We start from the raw sequence: 19,268 nt of genomic DNA, 5'->3' as shown, positions 1-19,268 counted from the left end.
ATACATTTACTTTCTTTTGAGGCTTTCCATGTTATTTGACTTCTGACCTCTTAATGAACAATCTGATTGCCTACATGTTCATTTTATGTGGAAATGTGTTTATAGGATATGAACCAAAAGAGAACTAGTTTTACAAATAGCTACTCAGATTCTTTTTTTGGGGGGTGTTGGAGCATAAAAGAACATATCCATTGCTTCTACGGGAAACTGAAAAAACTGCTTATGTTAGGAAGGAAAGCTTGTAAAATTGTCAGTAGTACAAGCCTTTTAGAAGACTTTAAGGTAAAACAACCAAATTGACTATGATTTAAGTTTTGTGGGATGTTTCTCCCTTAGCCTGTTTGTTCCATCTCTGTAACACCACCAGTCCTTGTTATGATACACATCTTTGTTAATCATGATTTAGCAAAAGAGAATTGAGTATGCTGCATTTCTAAAAGCATTTTCAGATTGTGGATCCTCAGTTTATCTACGTATGTCATGGATCTTACAATAAAAATAGCTTTTCCAGGTTGTTTGTTTTGCTCCAGAGAGGCTTTTAAATATCGGGAAGAAGTTTGGCTGTTGTTTGACAAGTTTCTGTTTGATAGTAATGGTTACACTGACATAACCTGAGCTGTACTCTCATCACCTGCAGTTCTGCTGTGTGATGTTTTAAAGCTGTTGTATGATGATCCAGTCTGGAGAATCAGTTCAGATTGATTAGGTGGAAATGGGGATATTTTTGTTCTGGGTTAGTTCAGATTAACCACATGCCTGTGTAAATGGCTGTGCTGGCACAGTGGAAAGGGTAGTATTGGGAGATGGCGTGCTGCTGGAGGGAGCCAGCAATTCCACCTAAAAAAAAAAAAAAAAAAATCAGAATATGGGAATTTAAGTTGTTAGCATATTAGGAGTGAATTAATAGACCACTAGTGTACTCCACTTTAAATGAGAGGATCACACTAACTTCTGTAAACTACTTTGCATGTATTGCTAATCAGGTGTGTCCACATGGGGAGCTAGTGCACTGCACACAAAAAAATACTTATATTGCTTACTGACTTCTGTGGCTGATTTAGAAATCAGTAAAAACAGCAGCCAATTTGAATTAGGAGTATGCTCTAAAGTGTAATTCTTTCATACTTAAAGGTGTGATTTGCGCCTCTGTAGTACAGTATCTGCACAATAAATACCTATTTCAACCCTAGGCAGTTTGCTGAGAGCTGTACGAGGCAGTCTGGTAACATAGATGCCGAGTCTTTTAGCCTCTATGGTTTTGCTCTTTCCCCAGTGAAATGCTTTGAGGGTTCAGCAGGATTCTTTCTGCTTTAATTGAGTTTACATAAGGCCTGCTAGCTGGAATAGAGGTGGAATCTTCTCTTAAGTTACTAAATGCAAGCAAAACCTGTAAATATTGGACCAGACATTAAACTGTCTTAAAAGCCAAAGAGGCAGGAGGTAAACAGCTGTGGAACAGAAAGCTCCTGCTTTTGAGGACAAATACAAACTTCATTTTATGGGGGAATTATATAGTACCTCTGAAGTTGTCTAGTTTCTATAGTTCAGTGTTCCCCAAGTTAATGTCCACAGTTAAGTTATTCCTAGTCACTTAAAAGAAAGCAGTCTGAATTCGTACCAGATTATTTAACTTTCAATTTAAATAATTTCTGGTTATATCAAGAGTTAAGAATTTTGTGTGATTATTTTTTTATGTATCAGAAGAGCTATTGATATGTGAACACTAAGTATTTTAGAGTTAAATTTTATGGTTAAAATGATGCTAAAGAATATGTGTACAGTGAAATATTTTTATAGTGATATATGCAATTTGAAACAACTGAGGATTCCAATTTCCTCTTTAAATGAAGAGTTTAAATATTACATTATGCGCTATTTTAACGTTCAAATATTAAGTCAGAGTTTCTCAGATTTTTGAAGATACTGATGTAAATCGAGATTTCAATACTGGTTGTCATTCTAAATTTAGAATTCCTTACTGCTAGTGTCACAACTGATTCTCCAAGTAAGAGCACAAATTACATTTGTAATTAACTTTGCTATTTAGACATGATTGTAAATGCTTTTCACGTAGAAATCTTCCCTACACCCAAATACTATACTTGCTGAGAATTGATATAGGTTCTTTATTTTTTTCATTTAAGGTACTCTTAGTACTAGAACACCCTGCGCCTCATAGAAGAATTGTAACCCAATTAAATAAATCTCGCCTCTTTCAGATCTGAAAAATGTCTTCCTTTATGATCTTATTTCCTAGTCTGACACCTCGGTAAGTACTCTGCAGGTGCCATCACCACCTATCACCAGAGTACTGTTCTCTGAGACTGGGACAGGTGCTGTGGTATTAGCAATGTGATATTAGCAGGGCAGGGTACCTCCTGGGATAGGATATTTTGCTTTGCAGAAAATGGTATTTGAGAACTGAAAACAAAGATGATTGATTAAATCCTGAGTTAGAGCTTCTCTTAGAAAGACAAGAAGGCTTTTATGTTTGTGTTCCATGTCGCTTTTAATTATTATTCTGAGACAATTTCAAGAACGTTGTATTTTTGATAGTGTACTTTCAATAGCTATTGCTATTTGTATTGATTAGCAATAATGTGTTTCAGTGTGCTTAACAGTGTTTCCTGTCTTTTATATTTTATTGACAACTGAGTTGGTATTTTACCGCAGTTTTTATAACAATAGATGCTCCATAAACAAATCTTTCAACCTGCTATTGATGGTAGAAAAATCTGATAGGGCAGAGAAGATAGACGAAAGTTCCACCATGGCAGCTCTTACTGTTTGCTGTCTTGGATTTGATCTAATTTATTATTGAAAAAAACAAACTCTTAAAAAAATGCAGTTTGGCTATTGTTTTAAGTGCATGCTTTCAAATAACTTTGGAGCTTAGAAGGATTTTGTTTGCTGAAAGTTGTTGGTTAAAATCTAATACTTTTTTTTCTTATCTCTTTTTTCTGGTTGCAACTGCAGGTCGGTTTCAGTATTTTTCCAGTTCAGATTTCCAGAATTGAAAAAAGTAGCTTATAATTTTTTTTTTTCATGCTCTGATAAATTTTAAATGCTCATAGCGGCTGTAAATTGTAAACTGTGTGTTTGGGGGAATGAGCCAAGAATTGGTGTTTACCAAGTGAGGCTGTGTCTTAACATCTTACTTCTAACTCTTTAATTTACTTTTTACTGATAGTAAAATATTTTCACATTTTCTACATCATAATTGGAATAAAATCAGCAGTGATTTTAATTTCCATTCCATTCTGTCACTCATCCGGCAGGAGGAGGGAAGTAGCCTTTCATTTGGTACTGTTAACCTGACTACATTTGGTTCATATCTAGACTGAATGCGTAGGGTTCATGTTAGGTAACTTTCATAAAGGGTGGGGAACTTGTTTTTCTTGTTGTTGGTTGTTTTTTTTTCTAGTATTTGGCTTTTGAATACTGTGTATTTGTATTTTAAAAGGTCTTTATCGTGTGTAGTGCATATTACTGGAGATAGTCAGTTTCTGTGACTGTAAGAACAAAAAAGGTTCAGTGACCCAGGTTTCTGTGGGTTTTTGATTTTGGTGTTTGGTTTGGGGTTTTTTTTAAATTAAAGCTGATTTTAAAAAAGTTTATTACCTTTAAAAGCTTGGATCAACTCTGATAGAAATAGGGAAGTTGCCATTTTAAAACAGTTTTTTCTTGTTTTCTTTTGGCTGCAGCCAGTAGAAGAATACTCTGGAGGAGTTTCACTGGGGAATAATTATATCTGCAGGAGTCATTTCTTTTTAATTACTATCAGATAGTGATTGGTTTATGACCCTGACATGAAGGATTGTAACACGCTTTTAAAATATCCTACATAACTGTTTTGATTGCATATATGTATGTGTAATTATCTCTGAATCTGATTTAAACTTTGTTCTAGTGTCTTGTGTTGATGAATTCCTCAGGTTTATATGATTTATGTGGTGTCTTGTATGTTTAATGTTATTCCTCAATTTATTGACTATTCTCCTGGGGTTTTCTTTGTTGTTAAAGCGTAAATTGGATGATCTACTTTTTGTATGTATCATACATTAGATTGTATTTCTGTCGTATCTTTTTACATTCATTTCCTTTTGATGAAAAAAAAAAATCTATCTTTTTTGACTTGTTTCAGGTGATAACATTCAAAGTCTTTAATCACTGGTTTCCTGTCTTTGGAATCCTGATTTTTACAGTATCTTTTTTGATTGCTTTTTTCGAACTGAACATGTATAATGATCACAAATACCATGGCACTTTTTTTTTTTTTAATATATTTTATTGCCCTTTTGATAGATCAGGTACTGCAGATAATCAGTAAGTGAACACAGGTATTATGAATAGTTTTAATGGATTATTTTTTCATTAATTTTTCCTACCTAACTGGCTGAGTAGTGGTCAATTCTTTTTATTTTTTCCTGGATAAGTTACAGTGGGAGTTTCCTCCTTCTGAAGAAAGAGTGGTTCAAAATTCTTGTGTAATTGTTGTATATTTTCCATGTTGAATTTCACCTGGCTTATTCTTTCTTCCACAGTTTTCAGTAATTAATGTGTCAGCATTTTCAGGTGTTGACATCTACTAACAAATATTTTCAGGGGTCCTCTCTATGTTCATTTGTTCTTTGAACTTTGTGTGAAGTTATTGTTTATTTCATCCCTTTGGGCAGTTTCCTATCAGTGAAAGTGTGTACCCCTGTATAACATATTTTTCCAAAAGGCTTTGTCAAAAAACTTCTATTAAGTTTTTGTTAAATATTCAGATAAGTGGTTTAACTTATATTTTTGAAAATTTCTAAAAGATCAGAAAGATAAGACTTCCCTGTATTGACACTTTACTAACTCATCTTTATTTTTACTACCCTCACAATTTTGTAATGCTCTAATTATTTTCATTGATTTACTTGTAGCTTGGGGAACAAGGCTCACAGATTTATGATTCCTAGAATTTGTCCCCCTACTTCTTTATAGAAAGAGATACAGTGATTGTCTACCTGTAGTCATCTTATGGGTTAGTTTATTTTAATGAAAGATTGAATTTGTTAGCAGCTTGGACCTTTTTCTCGCATTATTTTCACAAATCTGAAATGGGTTCATTATAGGTCTTTGGGCTGTTTCCATATCCAGAAGCTCCTCTTGCTAAATTATTTTCTGCTAGTGCCTTTTTCGGTGTTTTTAATTACCCCCTCAGCTCTTTCAAGTCCATGAGGTTTGTGAAGTCTCCTGCAGTTTTTTTGTTTCTAATGGGATTTTTTAAATCCTTAATACTTCTTCCTCTGTCAAACGTTTGCACTCTCAATGCTGGTTTTTGATCACTGCGTTATTTGTCTTAATGTTAAATGATAGTTGTTTTGAAAACTTACAGAATAAATTTCAGAGTTGGAATATATAGTATTGTCTCTAATCTTTGCAGGGTTTTTTTTGCCATCTTTCCATGCATAAGTACATGCCCATTTTTGTGCAGTAACACCTGCAGGATAGCAAAAACCTAGGTATGTTCTAATATTTTTTAGTACTTTATGGTATTTTTCATTATCAGCACATTGTGTGAACATTGAATTTCCTACTAATTTATACTTGGGATCCAAGAAGTTAATTTAGTTCTGAAAATATTTCAACTTGGATGGTTTTTGGCTTTGTTCTCTGCTGGCATGGGGCTGTTCTTACGCTTTGAGCTCTAGCTGCTCATGTGGAGGTACCAAGTGTGTTGGTTTTGTTACCATTCCAAAACATGCTTTCTAAATAAAATTTAAAAATAGTCTGTTTTCTGTCTTGTTCATTTCTCTGTATATCAGTTTTAGATAATTTCTGTTAAATACGAAAGTAAGATGATAGTGAGCTTCTGAAGGTGATGTGAAGGAAGACTTAACTGAAGTAGCCTTACTTTCCTTGCTCACTAGTGGAGGAAGATCAAGCAAAGGAGCAGCATTTCACTTATTGTTCAGAGAGTAGAGATGCTTTTCACTCTTACCTTTTCTACCTTCTGCTGCTTCTGTTGTAGGATAAGGAATAAACTTGCTTATGAAAGGTCATTCTTTTCATCACGGAGGAATCAGAGGAATCTAGTAAGAGAAGTCATCTGCTTGCTTGTGTTTCCCTTCATCTGCTTCCTGCCTCCTGCTGAAAAAAAACTTTTCACTAATTTCTGGAGGAATTTTAAAAAATATTTATTGGGAAAATAATATTTACTTGAGGTATTTGAAGACATGTTGAGAAAATAAATTAGTATGATTCCCCCCTTCCCCCTGGGAAATGAATACACGTGTATGTATCTGTATTACCCAGATGTTGTCATTTCTAAGGCCAAAAAGGGGTCCTGTCTTACACTGTTTTGAAAAGCGCTACTCTTTTCTGCTGTATTACATCCTGTCTTTATGAACGTCCTCATGAGTAGGTGTAGGTATAAGGGGGGCTAGGCTAGATGTGTACTTAGGGATCACCCCCTTCGTTCTTTCTATGAAGAGAAATGTTGAAAAATACACTCGTTTGTCTCACAGGAAGCGTTTTGCATGAATTTTTAATAGCCTTTCAGAGAGGGTCCTCAAAAGCCAGAGGCCCAGGCGTTCGCTCTCACAGAGATGATTTTTATTCCCCTGAAAGCATTTGGCGAAGGTATGTGAGGAGGATCGTACAGTCTCGCAGGTGTTTTTAATAGGAAAATGAAGCTGGCTACTAGCAGTTTCTGTGTCTCCTTACATTGCCACGAGTAGAACCTAATAGTAAATTCCCCCTTGTATTTACTGTTTTTCTTGCTCTCCCTCTTTGAACTCTCAAGGTTATTCAGTTATTTTCCTCACAATTTCATTAGGAAATTTGCCAAAAACATCCTTTCTAGGCAGCTGTCTCTGGACCTTTGGAGGCCAGCACTAATGTGCTTCCAGTCTGTAGGGGGTGTTTGGCACGAAATTATGAACTAGGCCTTCAACGCTTCGGGGGAGAGAGGGGAAGAGATCGCAAGCATTTTACCACACCCAGGTGCAAATTTCTGCTCCTCTATGAGCATTCAGAGGCTTTCATCTCTTGTTGTACCTGTTTTGTCCTGGTGCAAGGTCTGTTAACAGCAACAAATTGTTGATGTGAGAGAATTACAACGAAGTTATTTTTCTGTTCACCGAATGTTGCTTTGAAGGAAAGATTTTGTGTGTGTAGGAGGGAGCAACTCCAGAAATCTTAAACTGTTCAGGTATAATTTTTTAATAAGGCATTGATTTGTGTTTATTTTAAAGTGGTGCTCGAAGGCGCTGTGATGTTGTCTGCATGCAAATACTTCACGTAAAATTGATTGGAATATTAAATGTTTTGCCAAAATTAATATTGGTAGGAGTTAAACATATCGGACAGAGCAAGAAATGCGTTTCAGTGCTTTCTGTCATATCCCACTGAACAATATAGGCAACTGCTGTACCATATGTACATATAATATATTTGTCAGACTAACTGCTTCTTGTGTTTGACTAAACTGTCTCCTTTCAGCCACCCACACAGAATATGCCTATGGGTCCGGGAGGGATGAGTCAGAGCGGCCCTCCCCCACCTCCGCGCTCGCACAACATGTCTTCAGATGGTATGGTAGGTGGGGGCCCTCCTGCACCACACATGCAGAACCAGATGAACGGCCAGATGCCTGGTAAGTTTTTCTCCTCTAAGACATTAACACCAGCGTTGCCTGGCAACTGAAACGACATGGGGGCTCAAGGGATACTAGATTGTTGATGACAAAACTGCTTTGAATGCCCCCGAGTACAAGCTCTCTTAGAGTTTGTTAGCTACAGAGCTACGTGACCTGTATTCAGTGTTTATCAGGCTGCCCTTGGGCTTTGATGTAGCTGACACACAGCATTCCTCTGATGAACAGAACTGGCTAAATTTAGTCTGTTTGAAACCATGCAGTACAGCTGGCTTCAGAAGGCTTATTGGGGAAAGGTATTGGCCTGTGGCTGAGTGAACAGAAATCCTTCTGTAAAAAGATAATGTGAAATCATTTTAGCTAAATAATTAGATACTAATAAAATAGATACCTCTTAAAAAGGGCGTTTCGAATGTGGGTAGATGTTTAAAAAAAATTGCTTCTATACAGAAAGTCATCCAGCTTCCACTAATCCTCTGTGTTCTTTATTATTGAAGATGTGTTGAATCGTAAGGGATTTGTAAAGAAATGGCCTCCAGATTATTGTTCTAGGTGTAAATTTTAAGTCAGTTTTTATGCCATACTGTTTTGTAATAAAAAGAAAAGTGCTTGGGAAGTCAGAAACAAAGCAGTGAAACAAGATGATAAAATTCCACATTGTACCTACCAGTACTGGCTTTGGGGTAACTATTCCCTTTAGCAGTCAGATCAGAATGGAGTGGGCCCTGGATAAGCTTGCTTCTTTATATAGAGGTTGTTTTCCAGAATTTCCACTCATAAAGTCATACTGCCTTTTTCATGTGAATTGGTTTTCAGCTTAAAATTGGATTCCCAGGATTGCTTTTGTTCAGGACCCCTTCATTTTTCTGTATGGAGGAACTTTTCATACAAAAGCTCTTCACGGTATTGATTCTTCCAAGAAAGGAAACTGCTGTCAAAGTATCTTTGAAAATTCATCTCCCAGTGGTCACAAGGATAAGCTCCACAACAGCAAATGTAGTAAATAACTATGCAAAACTTAATATGAAGTAAAAAAAATATAGTGATTGCTGTAGTCTCTAATTTCTGTGCAAATCTTGATGAAATAAACCTGCTAGTGACAGCTTTTCTGCGAAGAGTAGCTGAATAACCTGTAGAGGCTGCATGTAAGAAGTAATAAAAGATCTAGCGAAGGAGTTAGTTTCATCTCACATGTTGGTCATGGTCTGCATTTGGAAGTGGAAAGAGCAATATATGCTGTTCCCTAAGTAGGGCAGAGAGATTCTGGTTGTGGAGTCCTCTATCCATCTAAGATCCATCAGCTCCCATGGAGAATAGCACTGCCTCTCACAAATCAGTCTCTTTGACCCTCTAGTGTAATCATATTATTGTTATTATAATGATCTTTTCCAAGGAGAAGGATTACTAAGTCACAATGTGAGCATAATGACTTCACTGCAGAGCCACAGGGGAGAAAAGTCACTCCTTAAACATACATATTTTGTAATTAGATAGAATAAGAAAAGAGCTGTTATGAAAATATGTGAAAGGTAAATAGGTTTGTTTTGGTATTCACCTAGACAGATACTTAAATACAGTTTCCAACTAAGCTTTAATTTAGCCTTTCTTCCAACATATTCCCTTTTTTGAATGTCTGTTCCTTCCCTTCTCTGTTTAAGGCTGTCTCTGAGGATGTGAAGATAAACAGCTTAGGATGAGGCATCTCTAATGTCAGAAAGGCAGGCTAAAATAATTTCATAGTTAGCATTGGAAAAGGGGAAACAGAATCATCTTGTTAAGTGGATAGCTGAATATTTTTTTAGTGTGTTTGCTAGTTTGAGCCTTTCTGTATTTCATAGACATGTATTTGTAATAATTTCTGCAGTGTATGCATTTGCTTTCTGTTTATAAGGCACTTACTCTAAAGTTAAACAGACACTTTGTAATAGAAGCCAGATACAAAACCTTAAATACCTGAAGAGATGATCTGTCCAAAAAGAATAAAGTCACTAATGTGAAAATGGAGAGAATCCAGCGTTGACAACCATGAGTTGACTAGCCTGGAAGAAATAACATGCAGGCTCTTAAAAGTACAAGCTGAGGTTTTCTGGAAGGGCTTGTCTGTGTAGGGGCTTCCACAGGCCTGAGTATGGGTGGAAGGGTTGATGGGAGGATTAAAAGAACTGCCTAGGGATGGTCAGGGCATGAGTTCATTTAAAGTTCTGCTATAGACCTATACCATTACCTAAAGGTCAAAGGATGATTTTTGTCATACTTGTGGTTAATAAAGGACCTAACGTGCTGCTGAGGCCCTTAATTGCATCCCCTGACAAATGAGTGTCTGTATCCTCTTCCTTGGGAAGACATTCATGATGAACCTTTTTCAGCCTGTGGTGGAATAGAGTGTTATCCATGCCTGTGACAGTTTAGGGCTTTGACCTGAAAAAATTACTGTCTGAAGAGTTACATTGACTGAGAGTTTGTGTGATGCAAAATAAGGGAAGAGTGGTCTGAATTTGGAAGGAGATGATGAACTGCATTGTGCTGGTGGCAAGTTACCTTCCCCATTTCTTGAGCTTGTTTTATCATATGTAGAAAGTTGAAAGCTAAGACTAGCTGTAGGGTTCTCTGACCTTTGTCCTGGTACTGCTAGGTGATCTTCCTGAATAACAGGTGCTTGTGTATTACCAACAAGTTCTCTCAAAGTCTTCTTTCCTTCCTGCAAATGTAGTCCTAAATGCACTTAGGCTTACAGCTTCTTGGATACTGTCTGTAAGTGGGTAAGAGGAAAAAGGACCTCTGTTTAATAGTCAAGATAGATGCTTACTCCACTAACTGTATTATGACACTCAATCTAATTAGTATAGCATTTAAAGCAGTTATTTTAATGTCAGATACATACTTCGTGTCTCTTTCATTCATACTTTGTCCTTCCTATTTCATACATTCATATGAAAAAAATTGACTGTTGTGTCCTTATGTGCAGGAGAACCCCATGAAATATTTTGGCAAACTATAAAAAAATCATTTCTAAAGTGTGTTCTTATTATTTTTAATTTGCAAGGTTTTTTGATACTACGGTCTTAGGTTTTTCTCTGTTCTTGTCTTCTAGCTTCTCACTAACAAAGTACTTGATTTTGACCCCAGAACATAGACATCCCTGACATTTCATGTGCCAACTTTTTCTTAGGAGTGCTTTCTCTTACTTCAGTGCTGTGGGAGATGTGAAAAAACCCCAGCCTTTCAGAGAAAATGTTATATTTTTTTAACTTCTCTCTTGTGATGATTTTTGCCTTCCCCATTTTGCTTCTTACATTACCAGTTTTTAAAAAATTATTCCACTGTGTGCTTGGCTAGCTCTCTGAAATCTGTTACTGACAATATCTTCCTTTAAACAAAAAGGAACAAAACCACTCCCAGGCCCTGACTTTCTGGCACTAACTCGTGTATTCCTTCCTTTTCTCAGGAAAGAAATTAAGAAACTAGTCTTCTAGCAGTCCTGCAATAGTTGCTTGTCACTATAGTCTGGAGCTTTTCTTCAGCTTAGCTTTAACACATTGATAATTGAACTCATGGTTAGAGATGATCTCACTTTTTCAGAAATAAACCCTTCTCCATGTTCTCACTATTACAGAGTTAGGCAGTGTTGAACTGAAGAGGGGACAGTACAAGCATTTGTAGTTCTCTGTCAAGATCATAACCCTACTCACTATTTTTTCTGTATTTGTGGCAGATCTGCCTTTGTACAGTTGAGCAATCTCTGCTCACTGTGTTTTGCAGGAACAGTGAACTACTACTACACATATGACACCTTTTTCCTTTCCTTGATAAAATAAGCTTATGTGTTCCTTTCAGTTAGGTGTCCTTAAAAGGGCAAGAGGATAAACATGCTCTTAAACTTACTCTCTGTTTCTTCATGTTGCTTTTGGTAGCTGTGTTCCTTGATCATTCTTACCTTTTTCTTCTGAATCTTTTGTTTGCAGGTCATTTGGTATTGCCTCTGTGACCTTGTGTACAACTCTTTGTCCTTCTTTTTGCCTTCGTTTTGTCCTAGATTAGTGCAGTTATTTCTTTAACGAAGACAGGACTTGGGAGCTGTTTATATCTGAAGGCAGATACCTCCCTGTGCAAAAACCTAAACAAATGTATGTAACCAAACCACTATCTTCCTACTGGCATGGTTTCCTTTAGGTTCCTCTTCTAAATTTTCTGTATTTCTTAGAGTTTTGTAGCTTAACAAAATATCTGTGGCATGTTTGGCAACAATGGCATCTTCTTGGTGAACTCTCTATATCAACACGCCTTGTTTACAGTTGACCTACTCTGTCATTTGCTCTGGGTGTACATATCTTCATAAACTCTTCATGTGGTACATGTCATATGCCAGAACCTTGCATTTTATTTACTTTTTTCACTTGTCATATTTGTATCCAGTCATGCCTCTTACTAATTTTATTTCTAGTAGCTGCTCACTTATCCCAGCTAAAGTAATGATCAGATGCTATTCTAATGTTTATACTTTAAAAAATACCCATTAATAGTAGATTTCATTCAGAGAACAATCCAATTCCAACCTGTGTTGTCAGGAAGAGGGGAAATAAAGGATGAAGAGATGTAGTTGGCCCCAAGGATATATGAACAGGTTTTTCTTCCTTTGTATCTTTAGAGGCGTGAGAGGTGAGCTGGTAATTTGATGGCTGTCCTTCCAGTCATCATCTCCCACCCTAGTAATCTGTAAATACTGTTGAAGAATACTCACTATAGATTATCTGTTCAAACAATGTTAAGTATGCCTTCAGCCATTTTTATTCTGCATTTATTTGTTCCATGTCAATGTTAATACTGCCTGACTTGAAAAAAAGTATGATTTGCTTGAATGAACAGAAATGTTACACCTATTGTAACAATTATATAGCTGCCGTAGAGCTACCAAGCTGGTTGTTAAACTGATCTGGGGCAATTCATGTTGAAATTCAGGGCATGTTGTGAAAGTACTAAAAAGACTAGTTTTGCATATGATAAGGATTTAACATGAGCTGTATGATAATATACACCTTTGTTTTAGCAGCTTCAGCAGTTCAACAAAAGAAAATGTATTGCATAGTAGAGCTGAATTTTGACTGTTAACTTTTTTTACTTTAAGTTGGGAAATCATGAGCAAACTGTTTCAGCTTTCATAGAATCCTATCATAGAATGGTTGGGGTTGGAAGGGACTTTAAAGACCATCTAGTTCCAACCCCTCTGCCTTGGGCAGGGACACCTTCCACTAGATCAGGTTGCTCAAAGTTCCATCTAGCCTGGCCTTGAACACTTCCAGGAAGGGGGAATCAACAGCCTCCCTGGGCAACCTCTTCCAGGGTCTCACCACTCTCACAGTAAAGAATTTCTTCCTTATATCTAACCTTAATCTACCCTCTTTCAGTTTAAAACCGCTACCCCTCATCCTATCACTACACTCAGTTTTAATAAAGAGTCCCTCCCCATCTTTCCTGTAGCCCCCTTTAAGTACTGGAAGGCCTCTATAATGTCTCCCTGGAGCGTTTTCTTTTCCAGACTGAAAAAACCCAGCGCTCTCAGCCTGTCTTCATAAGGGAGGTGTTCCAGCCTCCTGATCATCTTTGTGGCCTCCTCTGGACTTGCTTGAGCAGGTTCATGTCTGTTTTATGTTGGATGCCCCAAAGCTGGACACAGAACTCCCAAGTGAGGTCTCATGAGAGCAGAATAGAGGGAGAGAATCACTTCTCTGGACCTGCTGGCCACACTTCTCTTGATGTAGCCTAGGATACGGTTGGCTTTCTGGGCTGTGAGCACACACTGCTGGCTCATAGTCAGTTTTCCATTCACTAATACCCCCATGTCCTTCTCTGCAGGGCTGCTCTCAATCCACTCATTGCCCAGCCTGTATTTGTGCTTGGGATTGCCTTGACCCATATGCAGGACCTTGCACTTGGGTCTTGTTGAACTTTATGAGGTTTTCACAAGCCCACCTCTCAAGCCTGTCCAGGTCCCTCTGGATGCCATCCCTTCCCTTCACGTCAGCTTCACCCCACACAGCTTGGTGTCATCAGCAAACTTGCTGAGGGTGCACTCAATCCCACTGTCCATGTTGCCAACAAAAATGTTAAACAGTGCTGGTCCCAATACCAATCCCAGAGGAATGCCACTCGTCACGGGTCTCCACTTGGACATTGAGCTGTTGATTACAACTCTGAGTGCAACCATCCAGCCAATTCCTTATCCACTGAGTGATCCGTCTGTCAAATCCATCTATGTCTCTCCAATTTAGGGACAAGGATGTCATGTGGACCAATGTCAGAAACTTTGCACAAATCCAGGTTGATGATGTCAGTTGTTCTTCTGTTATCCACCAGTGCTGTAACCCATTGTAGAAGGCCACCAAATTTGTCAGTCATGATTTGCCCTTAGTGAAGCCATGTTGGCTGTCACCAGTCACCTCCTTATTTTCCATCTGCCCTGGCATAGTTTCTGGGAGGATCTGCTCCATGATCTTGCTGGGCACAGAGGTGAGACTGACTGGCTGGTAGTTCCCTGGTCTTCCTTTTTTCCCTTTTTAATGGGGGTTATGTTTCCCCTTTTCCAGTCAGCGGGAGCTTCACGGGACTGCCACAACTTCTCAAATATGGTGGAATAGTGGCTTAGCTACTTCATCTGCCAGTTCGTTCAGGACCCACGGAGGCATCTCATCAGGTCCCATGGACTTGTGTACTTTCAGGTTCCTTAGGTGGTCTTGAACCTGATCTTCTCCTACAGTGGATGCTTCTTTATTCTCCCATTCCCTTTTGCTTTCTGTGTCTTGAGCAGTGTGTCTGGAGCCCTTGCCAGTGAAGACTGAGGTAAAAAAAAGTTACCTCAGCCTTCTCCATATCCTGGGTGACCAAGTCTCCCTTCTCCTTTCAGAGAGGGCCCACATTTTCCCTAGTCGTTTATCACCAATGTACGTATTGCTTTAATGTAATTGTATTAGATGACTTCTGTTTAGTTTTGTGATTCACTACGACTGTATTTGCTTGTTTTATGAGACTTAATGTAGGACCTTTTTTCCTGTTTTTCTTTCTGAAGGACCTAACCATATGCCTATGCAAGGACCTGGACCTAACCAACTCAATATGACGAACAGTTCCATGAACATGCCTTCAAGTAGCCATGGGTCGATGGGCGGCTATAATCACTCAGTGCCATCCTCACAGAGTATGCCAGTGCAGAATCAGATGACTATGAGCCAGGGACAGCCAATGGGCAACTATGGTCCCAGACCAAACATGAACATGCAACCAAACCAAGGTAAGCAAGATGCATGTTAGCTTCTGTTAAAAAAAAATCCCAAAACAAAAAAAAAACCATCTCAGGCATTCTTTCTAAAAAAGGTCTATTCTGGTAGATTTCCTTCACTAAATGCATTTGTACCCTGTTTGGAGGACTCTACATCTCCTTTCTCCTATGTGTCAGTGACTTTTTATTTATTTGCAGATACTGAATTGTTCTCAGGCATTGTGTGAGAATCTGGGAATGGATCTGCTTTCATCAGTTAAAAGTTTGAACTAGTTTCTCAGACTTTACACTTCTATCTAAGTGTTATTGCTCAAGTTGATAAAATACACCTCTGCTCTTCAGTCTCTTGGGTAAATTGAAAAATTAAAAGTTAGGTAGCCCTCAGATTTTTATACCTCATTAATCTTTGTTTTCTGCTGCATGCTGTTTTAGCATGGAATGTCTGTTAATCTTGAAGAAATTGAGTTCCAGGAACAAATCTGCTACTCTCTACTGTTTTCAGATGTCCTTGTATATATAGTAAAATTCAAAACTAATTTTGTATCTAGGATATTTGCATAGCATAAACAGATGATGTTTACGTTGACATCCTTGTTGAAGTGCAAGGACATTTCAGAATTACAATATTGCTTTAGAGTCACAACAGACCAATTTATTAAATGGTATATATACTGCACATTCTTGTAAAGCGTATTTATAAGTCAGCAAGTAGTATTTTCAGCTTACCTGTTAAGTCTGTTACTATGCTGGACCTGGACATACCACCTGCTACAAGACATACTGCAGATTATTTTTTAAAAAATGCTTCTGCCACATTTACGGCAAATATGTTTTTTTCCCCCCACTATGTATGAACTCTTACAGATGTATTAGCTGAAGGATAGGACTTGAGGTTTTTGTCTCTTTTTTAATGCTGTAGGAGAATGTCTTTTTCTCTTCTTCTAAGGCTCCCTCCCTGGTCATTGTAGAAAAAATTATCCTTCAGTGGCATAAGTTCTTACTGCAGTATACTCTCATTGGAGACCAAAGCTCCACTTTGTTGTGTAGAGTTACCATTTATTCCTGAGGTGTACAAACAGACCATATTATACTGATCAGTTTGATTATTAGATCACAGAAAGGTTCAGAACAGAAAAAAGACTTAAGTAATGAGAGACCAAAAATAAGTCGAGATGGAACAGCTATTTCTTCAGTTTTCTTACCAGTAGTGAAAGTGGAAAGTCTGAGTGCTTCATTATCCACACTGTTAATGGCATATTTCTTAAAATTTAACAGCAGAGGAAACAAAAGTAGGCACATAGCAGAAGAAACGATCACAAGAAGAAATATTTTTGACTGTCTCTTAAGTGGCAAGTTATCTGTGTATTCTGGGCAATTGACCACCATGGAGTAATTTCGTGAACTTTGTATGATGCTTCGGAAAAGTTCTGTGCATGCTCAGTTGAAATTTCTTACTTGCAGAGAGTTAGCAATAAATATGTGTGAGGGAGCCATCCACTAAGTTGCTTTACAGGAAACAACATACTTAGTATGACTGGCTTACAATTTAGGACTAGTGATTTTTCCATCTCAAAGTAGTGTTCTTTTTCTGCCTTATGATATTCCCCTGCTGTATTTTCAGTACTCTGTCAAACTTGAAAATTGCTTATCAGAAATCACTCAGAAAGATACTATCTTCTTTTTGGCTGGGATAGAGTTAATTTTCTTCCTCGTAGTTGGTAACAGCGCTGTCTTTTAGATTTAGTGTGAGAATAATGCTGATGTTTTAGTTGTTGCTAAGTAGCACTAACCCTAAGTTAAAGATTTTTCAGTTTCCTGTGTTCTGCCAGCAAGCAGGTACTCGGGCATCGGTCAGCAGGGTGGTGAGCAATTGCATTGTACATCACTTGTCTTTTCCTGGGTTTTATTTCTCTCTCTTTTTCATCAGTAGCATTATTATTATTATTTATTGTTATTATTATATTCTATTTTAGTTACTAGCTAATGTTTTTGACCTAAGAATATTCCTAGTCAGGTCTCTTTAATACATTTCCTCCATGTTCTACTCCTAGTTGTTGTAGTTGTGTTGAGATTTGGTGACAAATTAGAAAAAATATTTTTGTACATTTACGACTCCAAGACAGCAGGGGAGAGAATGGCAGAGAATTCTGAGACCATGTGAGATTTAGATAGCAAGCCAAGATACGGTCTGGCTGGGCAGAGGTCTCAGCCAAGCATGGATATTGCAGGCCTCTCATCTAAGTGAAGAAACAAGAATGAGCTTCTAGGAAATGCACTGAGATGTATCTTAACAAAAAGGTAATAAACAGATTGTGACTTGAAGATTTCTTAACTGGTAGCGTGTACTGCCATTCAGAAACAGAAATGAAACAAAATTTCTGTACCTCAGTATTGTCAGGAGACATTTGTGAACCCCTAAAAGCTCTCCTTGTTTCTTGCCTTATAAAGGGGTGATCCATACTGAGAATGAGAGGTCCCTACTATATCCGCCAGTTAAAAACAGCACTAGCTAAATATAATGTTAAGAATTCCATAAGATAAGGTCTTAGCATCTCAAGTTGGCTGTTAAAAATTAGTAGATGTTTTTGACCTTAATCTTTCCCTGCATGGGTTCCCCATCTGTAGAGGAATGAATCTGATGGTAAGATTATTATACCATCTGATTTCACAGGAGTGTTGTGAAACTATATTCATTATGAAGATTTGGACATTTTAGTTATGAGTGCCATAAGAAAACCCATGAGTAAATCAATAATTCTGTCTTCAGTGTTTGACTAGGCATGGCATCTCACATAAACAGGAGGAAACAAAATATTAAACAGCTTTTCAGTGAATAATGCCTACTATGTACTGAATGAGGCCAGTACTTTTAGAAAAAAAAACATGTTATCATATAATAAAGGCACCATAACACACAGAAAGGTTTGATCTGACTTTTGGGTGGTTTTAGCATAACTTTATGTGCATTTTCTAGCAAAACTTCTTGCTGTATATACACATCTTGAGGCAGATGGTGTTAGTAAGAAAAAATGAAAAAGTGCTGATTAAGAAATAAAAATACATAGTAACAGAACCCATTGTTGGATTTACTTTCTGTCTCCACTTTGTACTCATTGATTTTCACTAGTTTATAAAATGCTAGTCAGAGGAGTATGTTAAATGAGAAAGCAAAATTTTTATGGAATTGTTTTTATATAGTTAGACCAATTAAAAGAAGAATTTTAGTAATTTTGGATTTAGGAAGCAGAATGTGTAGATTATGTAGATGACTCGATTAAAAAGCTTCTGTACCAGTCTGGGACATCCACAAGGAATATTGGCTACCTTTTCGAAAAAGATAGGAAACAGCAGAAGTTGAGTGAATATGGAAGAAACTCCATTCTTATGGGTGCATTTCTTCTTTCGTATTGGAAGCTACTTATGTTGAATGAAGTATTTGGATTTTTGACTTTTCAGATGGGAGGTGTAGGCATGATTTTCTGGAACCTGAAACAATTTGGAAATTCCTTTTATTTATGTTGAACAAATCTTTCACAGTCAGAGAATAATAATAAACCGTAGAGTTCAAATACTTTAAAAGTAAAGACCATGAAATTACAGCTTGGCCACCTCAGAAACTTTGTTTCTCAGATCCTTTTGCTAGGATTCTGTTTCCTTGCCAGAAGCTCTTAAAGCAAATTTCCCAAACTCCCCAGTCTGTATTTAATGAGCATTATATGTTGCTTGGGGCAAGGGAGGGGACCTAGTTTACTTTTAGCATATGATCTCTACATGAGAATATCATGTTGACTTGATAATTTGCAGAAGACCAATTGTTGAATCTGGTGCTGAGATTTTTATAAATGACAGTATCATTTATATAAACACATAAATTCCATTAGTTTCAGAGCTCTTTCAATTACAAGCATATATGAAGAGATGATAGAGACAGCAGAGATGAGGCAGGTGCAGAATTCCTGTTCTTTTGTTGTCCACATAAAAGAATATAAAGATAGGAACGTTCAATGTTTTCTGAAATACAGACATCTTCAGGGGATGACAAATCAGGACAAAATGATTTCTGAGGTTGAGGACCTTCTGTGAATGTCTTGCCATGTGTTCATTCCCATGTAAGCAGCAGAGGCTGTTACATTTCAGTACCTCCACTGCTTATAATAGCCATGATGTCATGGACCAAGGAGGGCAGTCTCAATTTTCTGGACATCTAACCTATTAAAGAAAAATAAAATGGCACTTCAGAATGTGGAGGCAATCATGCTATAGCTGAATTTGTAGAATGTCTAGCTGTAGAAGACGCTGAAGCTCTCCAATCTTGAAAAAAACTGCAGATGCAAACAGGTGCCACAGTGTTTGTTCTTTTATCTT

General features: G+C 37.5%; 1 protein-coding gene across 4 annotated transcripts in view; it reads left to right on the top strand.

The window, feature by feature from the left end:
* The window catches only part of SS18 (SS18, nBAF chromatin remodeling complex subunit), a 43,084-nt gene that overhangs the window by 8,913 nt on the left and 14,903 nt on the right, over positions 1–19,268 (top strand). For all 4 annotated transcript variants that reach the window (XM_026842848.1, XM_026842846.1, XM_026842845.1 and 1 more), the window contains exons 3-4: positions 7,480–7,633; positions 14,694–14,915. In XM_026842848.1, the coding sequence (XP_026698649.1) occupies positions 7,480–7,633; positions 14,694–14,915 (376 nt within the window). The remainder of the gene's footprint in view (positions 1–7,479; positions 7,634–14,693; positions 14,916–19,268) is intronic.

This window comes from Athene cunicularia (assembly GCF_003259725.1).
Source record: "Athene cunicularia isolate RWA chromosome 2 unlocalized genomic scaffold, athCun1 chr2_part1, whole genome shotgun sequence".
NCBI classification, from domain to species: Eukaryota; Metazoa; Chordata; class Aves; order Strigiformes; family Strigidae; genus Athene; species Athene cunicularia.
The sequence above is the reverse complement of the archived record's forward strand: the minus strand, read 5'-3'. Positions and strand labels throughout refer to the sequence as shown.